This window comes from Amblyomma americanum, chromosome 3, assembly GCF_052857255.1.
Source record: "Amblyomma americanum isolate KBUSLIRL-KWMA chromosome 3, ASM5285725v1, whole genome shotgun sequence".
In the NCBI taxonomy this organism is placed as follows: Eukaryota; Metazoa; Arthropoda; class Arachnida; order Ixodida; family Ixodidae; genus Amblyomma; species Amblyomma americanum.
Window position 1 is genome coordinate 154,601,606 of NC_135499.1, and position 17,109 is coordinate 154,618,714.

Sequence of the window (17,109 nt, forward strand, 5' to 3'; positions counted from 1 at the left end):
AATTTAAACTCATTAAGCCCGCTTCCCACATTGAACCATCTTTCTTTTTTATTGTCACTCTTTTTGGTTTTAATCCTTAAACATAACCTGGAAGACACAGCATGTGTCATAGCCAATCATCCTTTCGTGTATGAGCCCTTATATTTAGTGTTCAACAACAACGTTATTGTGATTCTATCCACAGTAGCATTCATTTTTCTCTGTCTCTATATTCTCGCCGTGGCCGCTACCACGTGGGTTAAATCTCGCGCCAGAGAAGAAGACCAAGAAGAAGAGCGCGCTGTCACGGGAAGGCTACACCTCAAAGCCGGAATCTGCCGGATTTTGTTCAGGCCAACGAGCAATAACTACGACGCATCTCTACGCCAGAACGCCTTCTTTCGGGTATGTCCAATTCTAAAGAAGGCACGCGGACATCGTCTCTGAGGAGACGCTCCCACAACCTGCCTGAGGACCTGCCGATGTCACCTCAAGACGGTCAGCAAGAGACCGAAGCCCCATCAGCCTTGGCCGCCGCTGTCGTGACTTCACCTGTGGTCTCGCCATGTATCCTTCATCCAAATATACCTAATCAAGAGGAGGGTACGAGGACATCACGAATTTCTCGGCGAAAACGGTCTCGCAGTCGACCAGACATTCTTCTTACGTCACTGATGTCCCCAGAACTTCCACATGCTACCAATTCCGCCACTGCTGCACCAACCTCCGTCACTTCTCCAGCTGAAGTCGTGTCAGCACCCATCCATCCACATATGCGCAATCTCGAAGAGACGACAACATCGCGGCTGTCTCGACGAAGACGTTCCCACGGCCGAGCCCCCGTCCTGCCTACGTTACCAATACCACAAGAGGCTCTGCCGGTTGACCGTTCCACAAGTGCTGAGCCTGCCGCCGTAACCACTCCGGCTGTGGTCGCGCCGCCACCCAGTAATCAAAATATTCGCAATATCGAAACAGATACCAAGACTCCGCACGTGTTTCGGAGCCTCCGCGACCGACCGGAAGTCACGCACACGTCGTCATTGTCTTTAGAGGGTCACCAGGAATTCGAGTCGTCAACTGTGGCACCACTGACCGTCACCGCTTCAGCTGAAGCCGTGGTGGCACCCCTCCATCCTAATACGAGTAACCTCGAAGAAACCCGGATATTGCAGGTGTCTCGCGGCCAATCTGCAGAGCTGCTTACGTCACCGAAGTCTGGAGAGGATCCGCAAGGAGCCGACTCCACAACTGCGGGGCCTGCTACTGCCACTGCCCCAGCTGTAGCCGGGGAAGCTCCCCTCAAACCAGATATCGGTAATCTTGAAGATGCCCGATTGTCCCAGGTTGCCTGTGGCCCACGTGCTATTCTGCCTTCGTCGTCCAAGACTTCCAAAGTTCCGCAGGAAGGAGACGCTACAACTACTGCGCCCGCCATTGTCAACACTCCTCCTGTGGTCATGCATTCACCGCTACTCCAAAATATGCGTAATTTTGAAGAAGAGCCGCGTCAGTCACGAATATCTCGGAAGAGACGCTCTTCGGCTCGTACCGAAGCCCTGCCTATATCTCCGTCTTCTCCAGAGGGCGCTTTCGGGGCCGATACCACTACCGCTGCGACCCACACCGCCACTACTTGCACCGTAGGCGCGCCACCACCCTTCCGCCCCAAAATTCCTCATTTCGAAGAAAGGACGGTCCCAAGGATGTCGGATGTGTCACAGGTATCTCGGAGCAAACACCTCTGTGGCCAAAATGAAAACCTTGCGCTTTCGTCGATGTCACCGCAGGGTACGCAAGGGGCTGACGTCACACCTAGCGCACCCGCCACCGTCACCGAATCCGCTGCGGTCGCATCCCCACCGCTCCATCCTTACACCGAAGCAGAGACGCGGGCGACGTTGACTCGGAGTAAACGCTCGAGCGGCCGCCCTGCAGTCCTGCCTAATTCGCTGCTGTCGCCATTGTCGCCACTGCCACCGTTGTCGGTGTTGTCACCATGCATGAATGCAAGGGAAGTCGGTGCCACCACTATCGGGCTCGGTACCACGAACACAACCTCTGCACCACCGCTAGACCACATCCTGATATTCGGCCACGGCCGGTTCCAGAGGCTTATCCTTTTGTGCGCTTCACTGGCATTCTTCGTGTCCCTGTTGCACACTGCTGCCTTAGCCAGCCTGGCCCGTCCCGTAAACCACTGGTGCAGGCCTCCCGTTGAGTATGCCCGGCTGCCAGCACAGACGTGGAAGAACAGCAGCGTGCCGCTTGAGGCCGACGGCAAAGGGCACAGCCAGTGTCTTCGTTACGACCCTCCGATTCCTGTTGCAGAAGACGCCTACATCGACAACCGGAGCGTGGTTCCCTGCGATAACGGATGGGACTATGAGGTAGGGTTGAGCGCGGGGCTTGGAGTGCAATCTATAGTTCAAGAGTGGGACATCGTCTGCGGCCGGCGTTGGATGTTGAGTGTGCTCTCGGCGCTAAACTTGCTGGGAGGAGTGATAGGAGCTCCCATCGCTGGTGTAACGGCAGATATAATGGGACGCCGGCCAGTGCTCGTTATCTGGGTCATTTTACTTATCTTTACGGGGACCGCGGTGGTGTTCGCCGATACCATGCTACTATTTACCGTCCTCCGCACCCTCCTCTCCGCTGCTGCCATAAGCGTCTTTGTCACGTCTGCCGTGGTCTTGTTCGAGGTCACAAACACACAACACCGGACTTCTTTCTGCAGCGTCGCTATTGTTGGTGCCATTTGCCTCGCCACAGCCTACCACCAGTTCGTCTACAATTTCTCCCTCACCTGGCAGGCGAGCCAGATTGCCTACATGATACCCTCCTGCGGTTTGATCCTGGCGGTGTACCTTGTGGAGGAATCCCCATGCTGGCTTCTGGCTGTGTCCGAAGTGCACCGAGCCGAAACCGTGCTGTCATGGGCGGCTCATGTTAACAAAATCGATCCGGAGTCGTTCAAGCAACGCCTGGGTACATTGAAGATGGAGCTGAAAAGACAGCCGCAAACTCACACGGATCCTTGGGTTCCTAACATATTCTCTCCGGAACAAGGTGCCTATTTGCTCTTTTAACAGCTACTAATTTATACAGTCTTGTTGAAACTTCACTTGGGTTATGCCTGTTACAGCAGCACGCAGATATGACGATACTAAAGCTAAAATAGAAATAAGGACAGCGGCGGGCTCATTTTAGTCCAGCACGCTCTCCTGTTCCTTAGCGCTCGTGTAATGTCTTTCCCCGTGGTGGCGCTGTAAAATCAATCTTAGTAAACCAACTCGCCATTCTTATGCAGCATAAGACACGTATGAGTAAGCTTCTGATCAATGTCGACCAGGTAGAGTTCCGTGAGCTGCATCAAGTTTTGAAAATCAACATGAATAGCCGATGCTAATGTGTTGAGTACGCTGGTGCGCTTTGCTGCACGAACTAAGATTATAAGAGGCATAGCGGCAGATTACCTTTCTAAGCCGATACTGACGGTTGAAAGATAAAGAGAGTGGTTTACTCCTGAAACGTCAATGTAAAACATTGTTTTCCCTACCGAGAGAATCTTCATAGGGCATCTTGAGGACTACGTTTCATTATTTTGTGTCTATATAAAGGGTTTATGTAGGACTCTGGAGAAAAATAATTGTTTTAAACAATGTACTAGCATACATTGGTGGCAACTGCGTTATGTGTAAAAATTTGATCATTTTCGCCCTGTCATTTTACCCGACTCTCGCAAAAATATTTTAGATCGTTTGCCGCAGATTAGTCGAAGTAGCCGGAGAAAAAGTCGTCCCTAGCTCTCTAGCTGACTCCCTGGATATTAGGCCCCGTGTTGATAGTTGGAAAAAGGTGGAAGAGGTCTTTAAGGCTGCCTAGACCTTTTATAGAAGCCTATATTTATATAGGGGTGTCACTAGAATACGTTGCGTATTCTTCATAATCGCCACAGGAGACTCAATCACACCGAATGCTTAAAGAGAGAAAACTGGCCTATGCCGTGAAGGTGAACTAGTGAGCGGCGTTGTTTTGAGCCGCCTAAATATCTCAGTTAACCGGTGGTAGCTTCATAATAAGATGGTCGCTTCATGAGAAGTTTGGGGGTTAGCTTACGTCAGTATCAGGGGTCTTGGTCCTGTAGTGAACGCAGTTAGGCTGATGACGATGGTTATGAAACCCTGCAGTACAACTCTGTGGCACTAATGTTCGTTGCAGAAGTGCACACCTCTGACCTGTTGAAGAACCAATCCCTCCGCCAGAGGTCGCTGATCATCTTCGGCTGCTGCTTCTCTAGCTTTGCCGTCTACTACAACCTCAAAACTGGCGAGGTGATGCGTACCAACAAAACGGCAGCGCAGACTTATCTTCTGCTGCTACTGCCCGCTACGCTCGCCGCCGTCCCGATCATCATGCGTGCTGGCCGGCGAAGGTCACTCTCCTTCAGCATGGTCGGCCTGTCCATCCTGGCAGCTGCTCTGGGCACTGCCCATATCTTCAAAGCTCCAGAACATGTTCTGGCGGCCGTCACCATCTCGTGGCTGGTGGTATTCATCCTCTGCTCCGTCGCCATGCTCGTGTTCTCAGCGGAGTTGTACCCGACCGTGTTACGGGGCGCCGGGGTTTCCATCTGCTACGCCATGGGGCGCGTGGGAGGCCTCGTGGGCATCTTCGCCGACCAGGTCCTGGCGGAGGAACTTAAAAGCGCAGCGTACGTCGCGGCGGCAGCACTGCTGCTGCTGTTTGGAACACTGGCGATGGCGCTGCCGGAGACGATGGTACATCAGCCCGCGAACACTATGCGAGACATCACGGTGGATAAGTGGCAGCTGTATTCGCCCCTGAGGGTGGCCCGCGGGAAAAGACATTGGAGGCCAACGTTTGGAGGATCAAGACAAGACTGGTAGCGATGCGGGCAGTATTAGAGGCGCTGAACTGAATTTTCAATCCGAATGCGCTGAAAATACATTTTTTGTATATAGCAACCGACGCAGGTTGTTCTTTTTAAGGAGTTTTATCTTGTGCTTATTTTTCGCAGTGCCCTTTTGTATTAATCGTGCTGGAAGCATTTACGATTATAAGATGCACTTTACTCCTCGCAATTTCGCAGCTGATTTCTCGACCTCTAACGTTGACGACGTGAGCAACAAAGTGGTCGATGGAATCACCGCGTCAAAGACCATGTATTTTAACTCTGCAGTCAATGAGCACAAGGAATTTCCAAGAGCGTTATCTCTTACTGGTTACATTTGCACGCTTCGCGCCCGTTTCTCTGTCCACTCTCAGATTTCAAGAAAATGGTTAAATCACGTAACCATAGCCGTAACATTTCAGGTGAGCAAAACAAAACGTTACTACCCACCACGTAACCGCGCACACTCGGGAGCGCGCAGTCGTCGGGCCAGCACAGCGGGCGGATTACACCCCATACTGGCGTTCCGCTATATAGGTACAGTCTGAGCGGGTGCCGAGATTCGTGCCGCTTGGGGCCACCATTGGTGACAAAATTGTGGCCCACCCGCTTGGCATTGAGGGTTTGGAGTGGTGGAAAACGAAGTGGCAGAATTTCGCGCACAAAGTTGTTAAGTTGAAGCCCGGAGTGTTGACGAATTCGTACCGACGGTCTTTGTTACTTGAAACCGTAATGGTGGCGACCTTCGCAGAGCCGTACCGGGAAACAAATGGCCGCATAGGGAAGCGGGGGATGTCAAGCGAATCGTCGTTTCGTGATGTACACGTTGGTATTCGAATTTGGGACCTGGGAGTGAAATTCGGATATAACGAATTTGAGCCTCGGATATAACAATGTGCATGGTAAAAATCATCGTTAATAATATTTTAAAGCATAGGTAAAACATCTTAGCTAACGCTCTTCATTTGATTTCGCATTCGTGAGTCATTCTTCAATTTTGTAGCAATAATGCATTACGGTAGCATTTCGAGCCTTCAGGGTGGCGGCGCCCTCACGCTGTCACGTGGTTGCCCACGTGGTGGGCAGCATGTGGGGGCGGCGCGGCGCTGTGGCTGATCACGTGGTTCGTAACGTGGTCATTCACGTGACGAGCCACGTGGTGCGGAGCAGCTGCTGCTGCCGGTGGCGCGGCGCTCCGGCGAAACCCAGCTGCCACAGCTGCCACAGTTTTGCGCATGCGCCGTGTCAAGTGGCACGAAGAAGAGGAACGAACGCCCTGCGAAACGGAACAGCGAAACACAGACTTTGCAATTCAACTGAGCAAGTCCACTCGGCCAGCTGTTGCTATCTCGTCATTCTAGGTTTAACCAGAGCTATACCACTGCCAATTTTTTTTCCTTTTAACGCCCTGTGTTCAGAAGTAAACTGCGTCCGAGTTGCGTATATCGCGGACCTAATGAAAGAAATACATGACAGTAACACTTCAGAATGGGGAAGACAAACGCAGGGAATGATCTGAGCGAGCTTGCGTGTTCTGAAACTCTCTTGTACTCTGTTGCTAGCCTGAGGTGTGGACCTATGAATGTTCAGTGTAGTGGCATGCATGGTGAGACACTACCGCTCACTGTATTATGCAGAGGAAAACAACATAGCGCTGGGTATATTACCTTTCGAGGTTTATTACTATACCGGTGTGTTGTTCCCGCTGTGGCAAAATTCATGTTTTGATCCAGATTTTACATTGCTTTTCAATTAGGTCCTTTAGGATAATGTCTTAAGAGTAGCGGGTGGGAGCTAAACAGTCACGCGCTTTGCGATCAACTTTTCTGGCGTGTTAGGCTAAAAAGATTTGTCCCTCAGTTTCCTAAATTGGCGTAAATAATTTGACGCAATTTACTGTAACATGCCGTATGTCTAACCATTAAAAAATACCACTAATGCTAAACGTATATACACGGGAGAGGCAGGATATCGTCATTAAAACGTTATAGTAAGCTTCGCTAGTGAACCACAATATGCTTGTGAATAATTTGTGCGGTGTCAGCTGTAATGTCTAGGATTACTGTGTGCTCTGCGAAGCAACCTGGAGAGAATAGTTTAAAAGGTTCTAATTTTGCTCGCAAAAACTGATCTGAAATAAAATACCGACAGGGCTCTCAAGCAGCTTTCAAATGATAGCGCTTGGCACTGACTGTGGGTCATACCATATAGTTAGGCATGTTATCTGAGTAGGGTGTTTCTTGAGAAATAATCGTAGCAGCGAGTGTCTCCAGTGCGATGCTTGTTGTTCAGTAGGTGTTGACCCATCTGGGTGGCGTTACGTCCTTAATATACAAGCTGATGGGACTCTTTCGGACACATGGTTCGCACTACATACTTGTAAATGCATAGCTTCATGCACAGACATTGTTTCTTTTTCATCGCTTAGGTTTTCGCATTTAGCCTCAGGTGACAAACATCCCTAAGTATACGCCCGCAGTTTAAGAAATCGCCAACTTATTGTTGTCCTTTGGGACGAAGAACTGATAGAGCCCTGCTTTTTCTACGCCCTTCGCTAGTGCGCCTGACAAAACGCTCAGATGTGTCTGTGCTTTTTCAGCCATACACATTATCACAATTCCAATATTTTTCAGCCTCCTTCCCGCGTATCCAGCTTACATGATATTGCATTGAACTCTATGCTGCTGAAACCGTGCAAAGGTTGGATGCCAATGTGTGCTGCTTTTCATTTTTGTTTTGCACCCAAAGAGGCGTGTTTTGCATGATAACCTGGAAGCTCTACACCACCCTGCCAAGAATGATTATAAATTCACAGTGAAAGCATTCGGTGCCTATGCTGTGTCTCAAACGAGGGGACGGCGAAGCGTAGTGTGAATCTGCATATTTACTCATTCGTTTAAAAGAAGCTGCTACCATCGTATGTAGCAATAGCGTTTTGCTGCAAAATCCTTCTCTGTGCGCAAGGGCTACCACCAGGAATTAGGTTCTTGAGAATTGTTCGCGCCCATTCGACGCACTGATTTGTCTATTGCGATTCTGACTGTATAACCATTGAACATCTATGATGCACTCCAGAATCCAGAAGCTCATTCACTCTCTATATCTCAAAGAAAGAAATCGATAAAAAAAGAAAGTTTAAAACAAATGATGTTTTGCATGCTGCTGCTGAGCCCATAAAACACAATTGCTCTCGAACAGGAGCAGAAGGAATAGCACTGTTCTATAAATTTCCTTATAGAGGGAACGTTGCTACATTTGCCCATCGCGTGCCATTCTTTACAAACTTGCCTTATACAAAGCAACCTCTCCAGGCACAAAGCTTGGCTTCTCAATGACAGCCGTATTTTTCTGACAGCAAATAGGAGGGACACATGGCCCAAGTGTTGTTGCCAAAACAAGTGGGCGTTCAAACATTTCTCACGGAGATTGCTAGCGCAATGCAAGTAATCATTTATACGGACCCTGCTCTGGCAGGGAACGCCTAGTTATTGTCCCACATCGATTGCGAAGCTCCTATGTACTTCAGCCCTCTTCATTGTTACCATGTATTGGAAACGATTTATAGCTTCGCTGCCACGTTGCCGCCACTGAATTCAGTGCACTGTTGAAGAAGGTGAGGTTAACGGTACGCTGTGCTTCACCCAACAGAGAAGCACTTTCTCGTCTGCTTGCTTACTTATAGCGAGCTTTTCTAATTGACTTGATATCTAAGCTAGCTCTTATGAATGGCCTTTTTATTTCTGGTGGTGTCCACTATCCGCGTAGACTTGACAAGTACAGGTTGGAGCTTGGGCCGTGGTGGTGGGTGATAATGCTACCATGGCATTTTCTTCTTGTCGGCTGAGTATAAGCTGTTTAGCAGTTTGTTTACTTTTGAGGGAAAGCAGCCCGCCATATAGTCGACTCAGTTACACGGCAGCTCCCATACTGCCCCTTCACGTCGACATCGAAAAAGCTTTCGTGTGAGTGTGCTTCATTTCTGTCTCACTCCGCGTCTCACAATTGCTTTCTCTATGGCAGCGAAACAAAACGAGTAACATCTTCAGTATTTTTTGTGCATACATTTAGAAATATTTAAAACATATCTGAAGTGTTCCCGCCACAAGGACTAATTTTTCTGCAGCTGAGAAGGTTCTTGGAATCCTGTCTTCCTTTATTTTATAGCCGCATGGCTTCGCTCAGGTGGCTTGCAGTCTGTAATTTTTTTCTTCTTGAGGCATTACCCTAAATGCTTTGGATTATCTGTAATAATATTGTAACCAGATTTCCTGGAGGCTGAATGTAAACGAACTAAAACTGATCTGCCTTCAAGAAGTCTTGAAATGCGTGTATGTATCACAGCTTTTGTTCTCTCAGAGAAGGAATACTTGAGTTTGCAGCTCCTAGAACAGTGCTGCACCGAAATACCAGGAACATGAAAAACTGTTTCATGGGGCTGGCCTCATTGGAGTGTAGTGTATTTGCACACATGGTGTCGTTTATTAGGAAGATATATGGTGCACAGCATCCGAAATGTCCTCAAAATAATATGACTATGCTAACAATGCTCACACGGCTCTTCATGGGGCCCTTTGTTGATGACAAAGGGAGTGGCACGGGGCAATGTCTATAAGTGAATAAAGGTTTAATGCGAAACAAGTTTTTCCAGAATGGTTTGTGGGTTGCCCGTTTAGATTTTTCATGTGCATGTGTATGGAGACTTTTTGACAAATTTACTTCGCGCATTCAGAGTAATACACGACAGCGTGTATGGCTGGGGAATTAATCACCTTGGTTTCAGTTTTGTTAGAGCAATTAGGACAAACGGCAGAGCAGGTGGCGTGGCCTTCTTTTTGATCTTGCATATCAAGATATCCGAGCTCCAAGCTCCTCCTGAGCTGTAATCGGTATGGCGCAATGTTTATTTCGATCATACATCCGCAGTAGTTGGCCTTACTTACCGAATCCTGGGTTGTAGCCTTTAGGAGCGGCCTACGAAAACAAAATGTTTTGCTTGAAAAGTGCCTTTACAATTTCAACTTTAATTCTTATGGGTCTGTTTAGTGCCACTGGAATCCACTGGTATCAACTGCGATGGAATAAGAGCCGCTCCAGCCCTTATCCTCCGTAGAGACACGTCTTTCGATCTCGTTAAGTTTTGAGGGAGAGGCTAAGTGCACGGGGGAATTAGGACACGTGTACTTCTCGTTATCAAAGACGACAGGATGGGAAGAGCGCAGCGGGGATCAAAGGGGAGGATAGTGGGGGGTGCATTCGCATTAGAGGCTTCGTGTGTAAGAGCGTCTCCTTTCCTCTGGTAAGCATTATGAGTGTCTTCTCGTGTCCAATATATCTGGATGGGTTTCATTGTTTTCATACTGAGAGCATGTGTCTCCTGAGTGATGCTTATTGCCTTCGTCACTCTTCTGAGTTGTTTATATGCGCTAAGGTACCCACGTACCTATGGGCTTCTCTAATACACTCTATCGCATCACGGATAGCGTATAGCTTCATCAGAAGCGGGTCCGTGTGGTCCAAGACAAATTCCCGATGTGTGATTGCCTTATAATATGTAGGGCTCGTAGTTGCCGTACTTCCGCCCTTTTTTATGGCCGATACGCCCGTATAAGCTATACACATTCGTTGATTTATATCTATCACTGTTTAAGTTGTCAGCTTTTTTTTACGATACCTGGGCCTTCTTGTTTGTAGGCTTTGTACTGCATGGTTACGAATGAGATCTATCATTTTCGAAGGCTGTGCTGTCACCTTATTGCATGCAGCTGCAACAGACGTAAGGGACCTTCTCTTCAGATGTCTCGTTGCCGCTCGCTGTTCAATAAGTTGGATAAGTGTGTTCAAATGTGCATTTTTCTGGGGCATCGGGGTGGGCGTGAGTTTTGGCAAAGCCGTGATGGAACGCATCGCGTTGGTATTCATTGCTTAGAGCCCCGTTTATTGCCGTCTTGCCAGTAGATGAAACTGAGCCCGATGAAGTATCCTGGGTTAAAGTACTGAACGTACAAGATGTCTGGCCATCTCGGTCCTGTCCCCTGCACCTCTTCATAAGATGCGCTTGAATAGCTACGTAGTTGCTTCTCGTTTCGTTTGTCCTATGAAGCCAATGGGTTCATTTTCCTGATTTATGTACATCTAGCTAAGGACCTTCAAATTGTCCATATCTTGTAATGTGTGGTTACCACTCTTGAGCCACCGCGGAAGCTCAGTTGTTATGGCGCTCGGCTGCTGACCCGAAGGACATGGGTTTAATTCCGGCCGCGGCAGTAAAATTGCCATGGAGGCGAAATTCTAGAGGCCCGTGTAATGTGAGATGTCAGTGCACGGTAAAGAAGCGCAGCTGGTCGAAATTTCCGGAGCCCTTCACTACGGCGCCCCTCATAGCCTGTGTCGATTTCGGACGTTAAAGCCCCATAAACGAAACCAATCTTCAGCATAAACCTTGTAGTTTGCAGTTTATTTCCTCCTTTGCTGCTAGCCACTTGAAATGTAGCTAGTATTTAGTGGCGACAATTCTAGGACCGCTTCTCGGACGTACTCCTCCAGTGTGTTTAAGGCTGCGTGTAAATGAAGGTTATTCGACTCATTACGTTTGAGTTAACCATATTGTGACACCATCTGAGTAAACCATGAAATGTATATGCGGTGTTTCTCCTAACTTGAAAGCAAAGGCGCTAAGACTGAGCCTTGCGGCACTTCACTATTTTAAGCGTAATTACCGATTTGTTCTCTTTTAAGATGAATAGAGAATGTCCTGTCCTTTAGCAGTTGTGTACAACTTTCATAATCTGCAAGCGAGGGCCCAGATCTTCCATGTTCTCAAGAATATTCGCATGTGACACATTGCCATAAGCTTTCGCTACGTACGTAGCCACCACTGTGCGTACAAGGTGACTATGAGGCAGCACATGTGTGACGTCTTCAGAGAGTGTATACAATCTTGTTTCTGTGCCGAGGTTTGACCTGAACCCAATTTGCCGCGAATGGTATTTTCACTCATTTTCATATCCCGACAATAGGCGCGTGGCCACCATCTTCTCATAGACTTTGTAAATTGTGATCGTTCATGACACAAATCGCAATGATTATATACTAGTTTGAGGCTTTCCTACGTTTGTTATCGGGACGATGACCGAAAGTTTCCACTCTTGTGGAATTTTCACTCTTTTCCAGACTTCGTTTATCATACCCAAAATGGCACCAAAAGCTTCTCCTTCTAAATTCTTAAAGTCTTCATATTTAATATTGTCATCTCCTAGTGTTGTTCTTGGGCTTACTTTTTCTCTGGCCGCCATAGGCTCCAGTGTGATAAACGAATATATTATTCCAATCTTGTCCACCGCGTCCTTCGCGGTTGGTAGGACGGGAGACTGCGCACGATTTGGGAAGAAAAGCGTTGCTGCCCCACCCGGAAACTACTGCGGTGTCAACTGTAGCTCGCATCGTTTACTTTCGGAATGATATTTATTCTGCCGCGTCTTTTCCATGCCTCTGAAGATCCTCTCGAGGGCTCTGTTGTCGTTTGGTTTGCTCAAATTGCTTACTGCACCACTCTGTGGACCTCTTATGTGCCAGTTACTGCTGAGGCGGCGTGCCTAAGCAGTCAGTCGGTGGACCGCCATCTTCATTTGAATGCTCTCGGGGTGTCGAGTGGCCTGTATCGCCGCTTGTTCTCTACGTGCCTATAGTTATAGAAAGTGGAGGTCAAAGTAGGCTGACAATCGTTTGCTATTGATAGTGTGATCCTCAAAGCGGTTCTGTAATCATCACTTACCAACTAGCCTAAACTGCCACTATGCACAAGACCAAGGGCGTCATCCTCCCTTACGACATCTTTGCGTACGACACCTGTGCAGGAGACCACTCATATGACACCATTTAGGCTCGTCCACGGCAGCGAGAAAACCACCGCACTCGACGCCATGCTCCCAAACGTAACCGCCGAAGACATTGACGTCGCCGCCTCCCTTCAGCGTGCAGAAGCCCCATGACTTACCAGGCTGCCGATCGTGGAGCAACAGGGAGCTGACGGTGGACGCTTTAATGTACGCCGACGCCACACGGAATACAAGCCCGGTGAGCCTGTGTGGATGTGGATGCCGCTTCGCCGCCGCGAATTCAGCGAGAATCTTTAGTGCCGCTACTTTGACTTGTACAAATTCTTCGTCAAATCGGAGAACTTTACTACGAAGTCGTTCCCAATAGATTTATAGCATCTCAGCGGCACCGTTCACGGAGAGGATTTTTTTGCATGTTGTGCGCTTGGAGTCTGATTATGGACGGTTGTGGACGTTTTATGCTTGCATTCTCGGGATTTCTGTTTTGCATTTCAATCTTTTTGTTATAACACATCGACCCAATGCTTGTTTGAGAGGGGAATAGTGCCACGAATTGTTTAACTGTTTGTTTGTTCACGCTGAAAGCCGTCGGCACTCGACTTTTGAACTTTCTTCTCAGGAATGACCGGATCCACGCGTAACTGCTTCCAGTTTGTTCCATATTGTTGTAGTTGCTTTGGAGCCTTATCTTAGCGGCTCCTTGCGAGAGCGGCAGGGATTCTTTTCAGCGAGCGCCGAGCACGCCTGCTGGTGCGCCGCCGCTGAGTCATTTAGTTGTTTGCGAACTCAAGTCAGCCCTAATAAAGTCCCTTTTAGAAGCCATTTCGCTGTCTTTGTGATGCTGCTGCGCCGCCACTGAGTCATTTAGTTTTCGAATGCAAGACAGCCCTAATAAAGTCCCCTTTGGAAGCCTTTTCGCTGTCTTCCTGATGCCGAACTGCCGTCGCCACTACGTTACATGACTGATTTTTAAGAATAAAATGTTTGGCGTGTTGTTTCATACTTGAGGTAACACCAACAGTGCAAACGGCGACGAACGAAAGGGTGTCAAAACAACACGGCACTAACCACCAAGCGAATCGTTCGTTGAGAAAGCGTTACCGTATAGGAAATTAAGAACACCGATGTTTTTCTCAAGTTCCTCATCTAGTCCTACTTTCTGAAAAAATCAATAAGCTGATAATCTGTGCCCTGTTGCCTGCCATTTTCTTTGCTTGTCCCTGTTTGCGCTGTTGTATCTATGAGACCTGCTGAAATTTCTGAGAGCCACGATGTTTGCGCGAACTACCAGCAAGGTAAAAAAAACAGTTACCTGGTTGTGACATAACATAATAGAAAAACGGCAACGCACCTCTACGGCAATTACTGGCGCTTTGTCAGCTTTGCGTCTGATTCCGGGAACAGTAGCGCGAAAACCAATATCGAAAACGCAGAGTGTACACGCTGGTCTGGAGCCGCGGTTCCATCGCTTCGCCTTTGGCTATGGAAACGCCTAACCATCATTCTATCACGACATCGCCACCTTCCATTTGCGCCCTCTCTCTTTCCACCTTTTTCTCTTTCCTCTGTCTGGAGTAGCAGGGCGGGGTCATGTTTTCCTCGGCCAACCTTTCCGCTTTTTTGCTCATTAAACAAGCTTTTTGTCTCGCTCCATCGCATTTGGTTTAGACCAGCGAACTCACTTTGCCGCGCCCAACCGAGGGCTTAAATGCAGGAAGCCGTGGCATTTCCGCTCTCCGCGCGCTTTTTTCATTTCGACCATAACGCACTATTTGCATGGCGTTTTCACTCAGAAATGGTCGATGTATAGCAAGCTGATCCTCTGCAAAACGCACGTGCCTAATAGAATCTCTGTATTATCGGAACAAAAGACCTGCGCTAAACGTTCTGCGTATCAAGCCCAATGTTGCGCCCCTCCTATCCTCGACCCCCTCGAGCTATGTGTACCACTATCGCGTGATGCGGTTCGAAGTTTGCGGCACCAACGATAAATTAATGTCAACTCAAACCACCGTATACGCACGCGCAAAAATCCATTGGACTACTAGCCGTGCAACAAAGGTGACGAAAGACGCGTTGATTAGACTTCTGTGTCATTTGAAATGGGATCGTTAAAGCGGTGGCTCTTCAGGTTAGTCCACTAGTCAGCTGCATGCAGTGTAGAGAGGTTGCTGGCGATCAATATGTTTCCGTCCCGGATCTGCTACCACCTCCATTAGCTGTTTGTCAAAACACGACGATCAATAAATTGCAAAGCATGTCCAAAAGCTTTCCTCCCTGGGTTGCTATGGGTGCAGTGCCTGTTTTTAACGTATGACTTATTTTGCTGCCTGTTCTGAAAGATAGGGAGGCGTAAATGAAACGAGTTCAGGTAATAACTCACATTGTCAGCTGAACTAGGCACGCTTAAGTGAAATCCACGGTGGCAGCGATTCGTCCTCGAAGTGGATCTGCTGATGCCTTGACCTGTTCCCGGCGCTCGGCTGAGGGCACATCAACCTGTGCTCTGGATATGAAAACCGGGTCGGAAAGCCGCCGCGGTGGCTGAGTGGTTATGGCGCTCGGCTGCTGGCCCGAAAAACGCGGATTCGATCCCGGCCGCGGCGGTCGAATTTCGATGAAGGCGATGTTCTAGAGGCTCGCGTACTGTGCGATGTCAGTGCACGTTAAAGAAGCCCAGGTGGTCGAAATTTCCGGAGCCCTTCACTACGGCGTCCCTCATAGCCTGAGACGCTTTGGGAAGTTAAACCCCCCTAAACCGAACCAAAACAGGGTCGAACATGCGTTGTGCTTAGCACTGCGATTCTCTGCCAGTTCTTGGGTCGCCACACGACCTTTCCGCATTCGCCCGATCGATACCTTTACTAGTATGCCCTAGCACATTAGTCACCTGCTACAGTTTGATATCAACTATGGAGGGGGGGGGGGGGGGGGTGATATGTCGTGCTCACATAAAATAACGGAACGAACGGCGACACTGCAGAAAAAAACGTTCTAAGTGGCCGATGTTTCACTGCTTCTGTCTTTTTTTTTCGACCTATATATCAGAATAACGTCCCCCGTCACCATGTCCGGTCATCCGCTAGCTTCGAGACATTTTCGCACGTTACCTGGGAATAAGGCGGGCACCTTTTATCTCCGAACAGAACCACTATCTGGCCACAGCTTTAACAATAATCATGGCACCACAGGTTACCGTACACAATGTGCTAATGTTTTTTTTTTTACTACTCAGACTGAGCCTCCGCCCTTCCACCAATCCTTTAAGCCTGGAGAAACGGTCATCAATGGCTGGTACCCGGGTCGAAACCTCAAGTACAGCAACCGGTTTCGCGCTCAGGCGGAGGCCCTCTACGGAACCACAGTGATATGAATCCTTAAAATACCTACCAGAAAGACACATGTGTACCTTCGCACCTGCAGTATAGGTATTTCTTTAAGTTTCGTGTTTGTAATTTCTTTAAATATGCATTAAGTAAGTCGCTCGTTGCAATTATCTTACAATAAGCACTTAATAAATAGTGCGTTTAGATCCTCATTAAAAAATAACTTATCCAGCGTTATCAACTTATTGAGCTATATTTTACACAAACTTAAAACGTATGGCTCAAATATGCTAGAAAATTGCTTTATAAGACCGTTTTATTATACATTGAAGACTACAGAGGAGCTTGTCATTTGGGAGCTGAATAAAGAACGGTTAACACTATTTATCACATTTCTTTAGCTCACACCAGCTGCTGCATGGCGGCTTCTCACAAAGTAGTCACTTATTCTTCCGACTTGCTGGCAGTGTTGCCTATTCCACTGCTCATTTTTGTGATAATATCCTGGTTTCCGCAAATAAGTGAAGCTATTTCTTGTTGTATAAAGATTCGAAAATACCAAAGAAATTGTACGCACACTAACATGGCTCTAAGAGCATCAGAAACACTCGGTAATAGCAAAAGAATTAAATTACAAATGCTACTGCGCAGTGAAGATCCGAGTGCTAACTGTTTGGTCCTCCATTTCTTTTCAACGCGTTAGCACAACTACTGCCATAAATTTGTCCTGCAGTGTAAGGTTGAGGCCGCCGGCGAGTAGAATTCGAAGAGGATGGTTGTAGAAAGTGGAGAGGAGAAGAAGCAGTGGATATCCAGAGACGTGGATAGGATGGGAGGGCACACCGTTTATACCACTTCGGCGACTGCGCTCGCTCCATCAGTTCTATTTTACACTTTGAAGGGGTTAGACCTACACTGAGATACTCCTGTTTCTGAAGCCGTTTGAGCTGTGTCAGTGGATGATGGCAGTGTAAAGTGGCACCAACAGGGAGAGATTCTGCCTCTTCTGTCAGCGATGCAGAAGCTCACTGATCACGGCGGGCTGAGCTTCAGC

General features: G+C 48.1%; 1 protein-coding gene and 1 non-coding gene across 2 annotated transcripts; one reads left to right on the forward strand and one right to left on the reverse strand.

The window, feature by feature from the left end:
* Positions 1 to 386: 386 nt before the first annotated feature.
* LOC144124189 (uncharacterized) lies at positions 387 to 4,889 on the forward strand. Its single transcript, XM_077656840.1, has 2 exons — positions 387 to 3,048; positions 4,201 to 4,889. Exons 1-2 carry the CDS (start codon positions 387 to 389, stop codon positions 4,887 to 4,889), a joined length of 3,351 nt encoding a protein of 1,116 aa, XP_077512966.1.
* Positions 4,890 to 15,955: 11,066 nt separating this feature from the next.
* On the reverse strand, positions 15,956 to 16,142 carry LOC144126439 (small nucleolar RNA U3). Its single transcript, XR_013313490.1, has one exon. It is a non-coding gene; the product is annotated as a small nucleolar RNA U3 (small nucleolar RNA).
* Between the last annotated feature and the right edge of the window lie 967 nt (positions 16,143 to 17,109).

Bases quoted from the DNA above. Each gene is read 5' to 3' on its own strand.
- LOC144124189 (XM_077656840.1), top strand. From the start codon at position 387: ATGTCCAATTCTAAAGAAGGCACGCGGACATCGTCTCTGAGGAGACGC. The intron at 3,049-4,200 runs GTGCCTATTTGC...TGTTCGTTGCAG, and splicing joins CATATTCTCTCCGGAACAAG to AAGTGCACACCTCTGACCTG.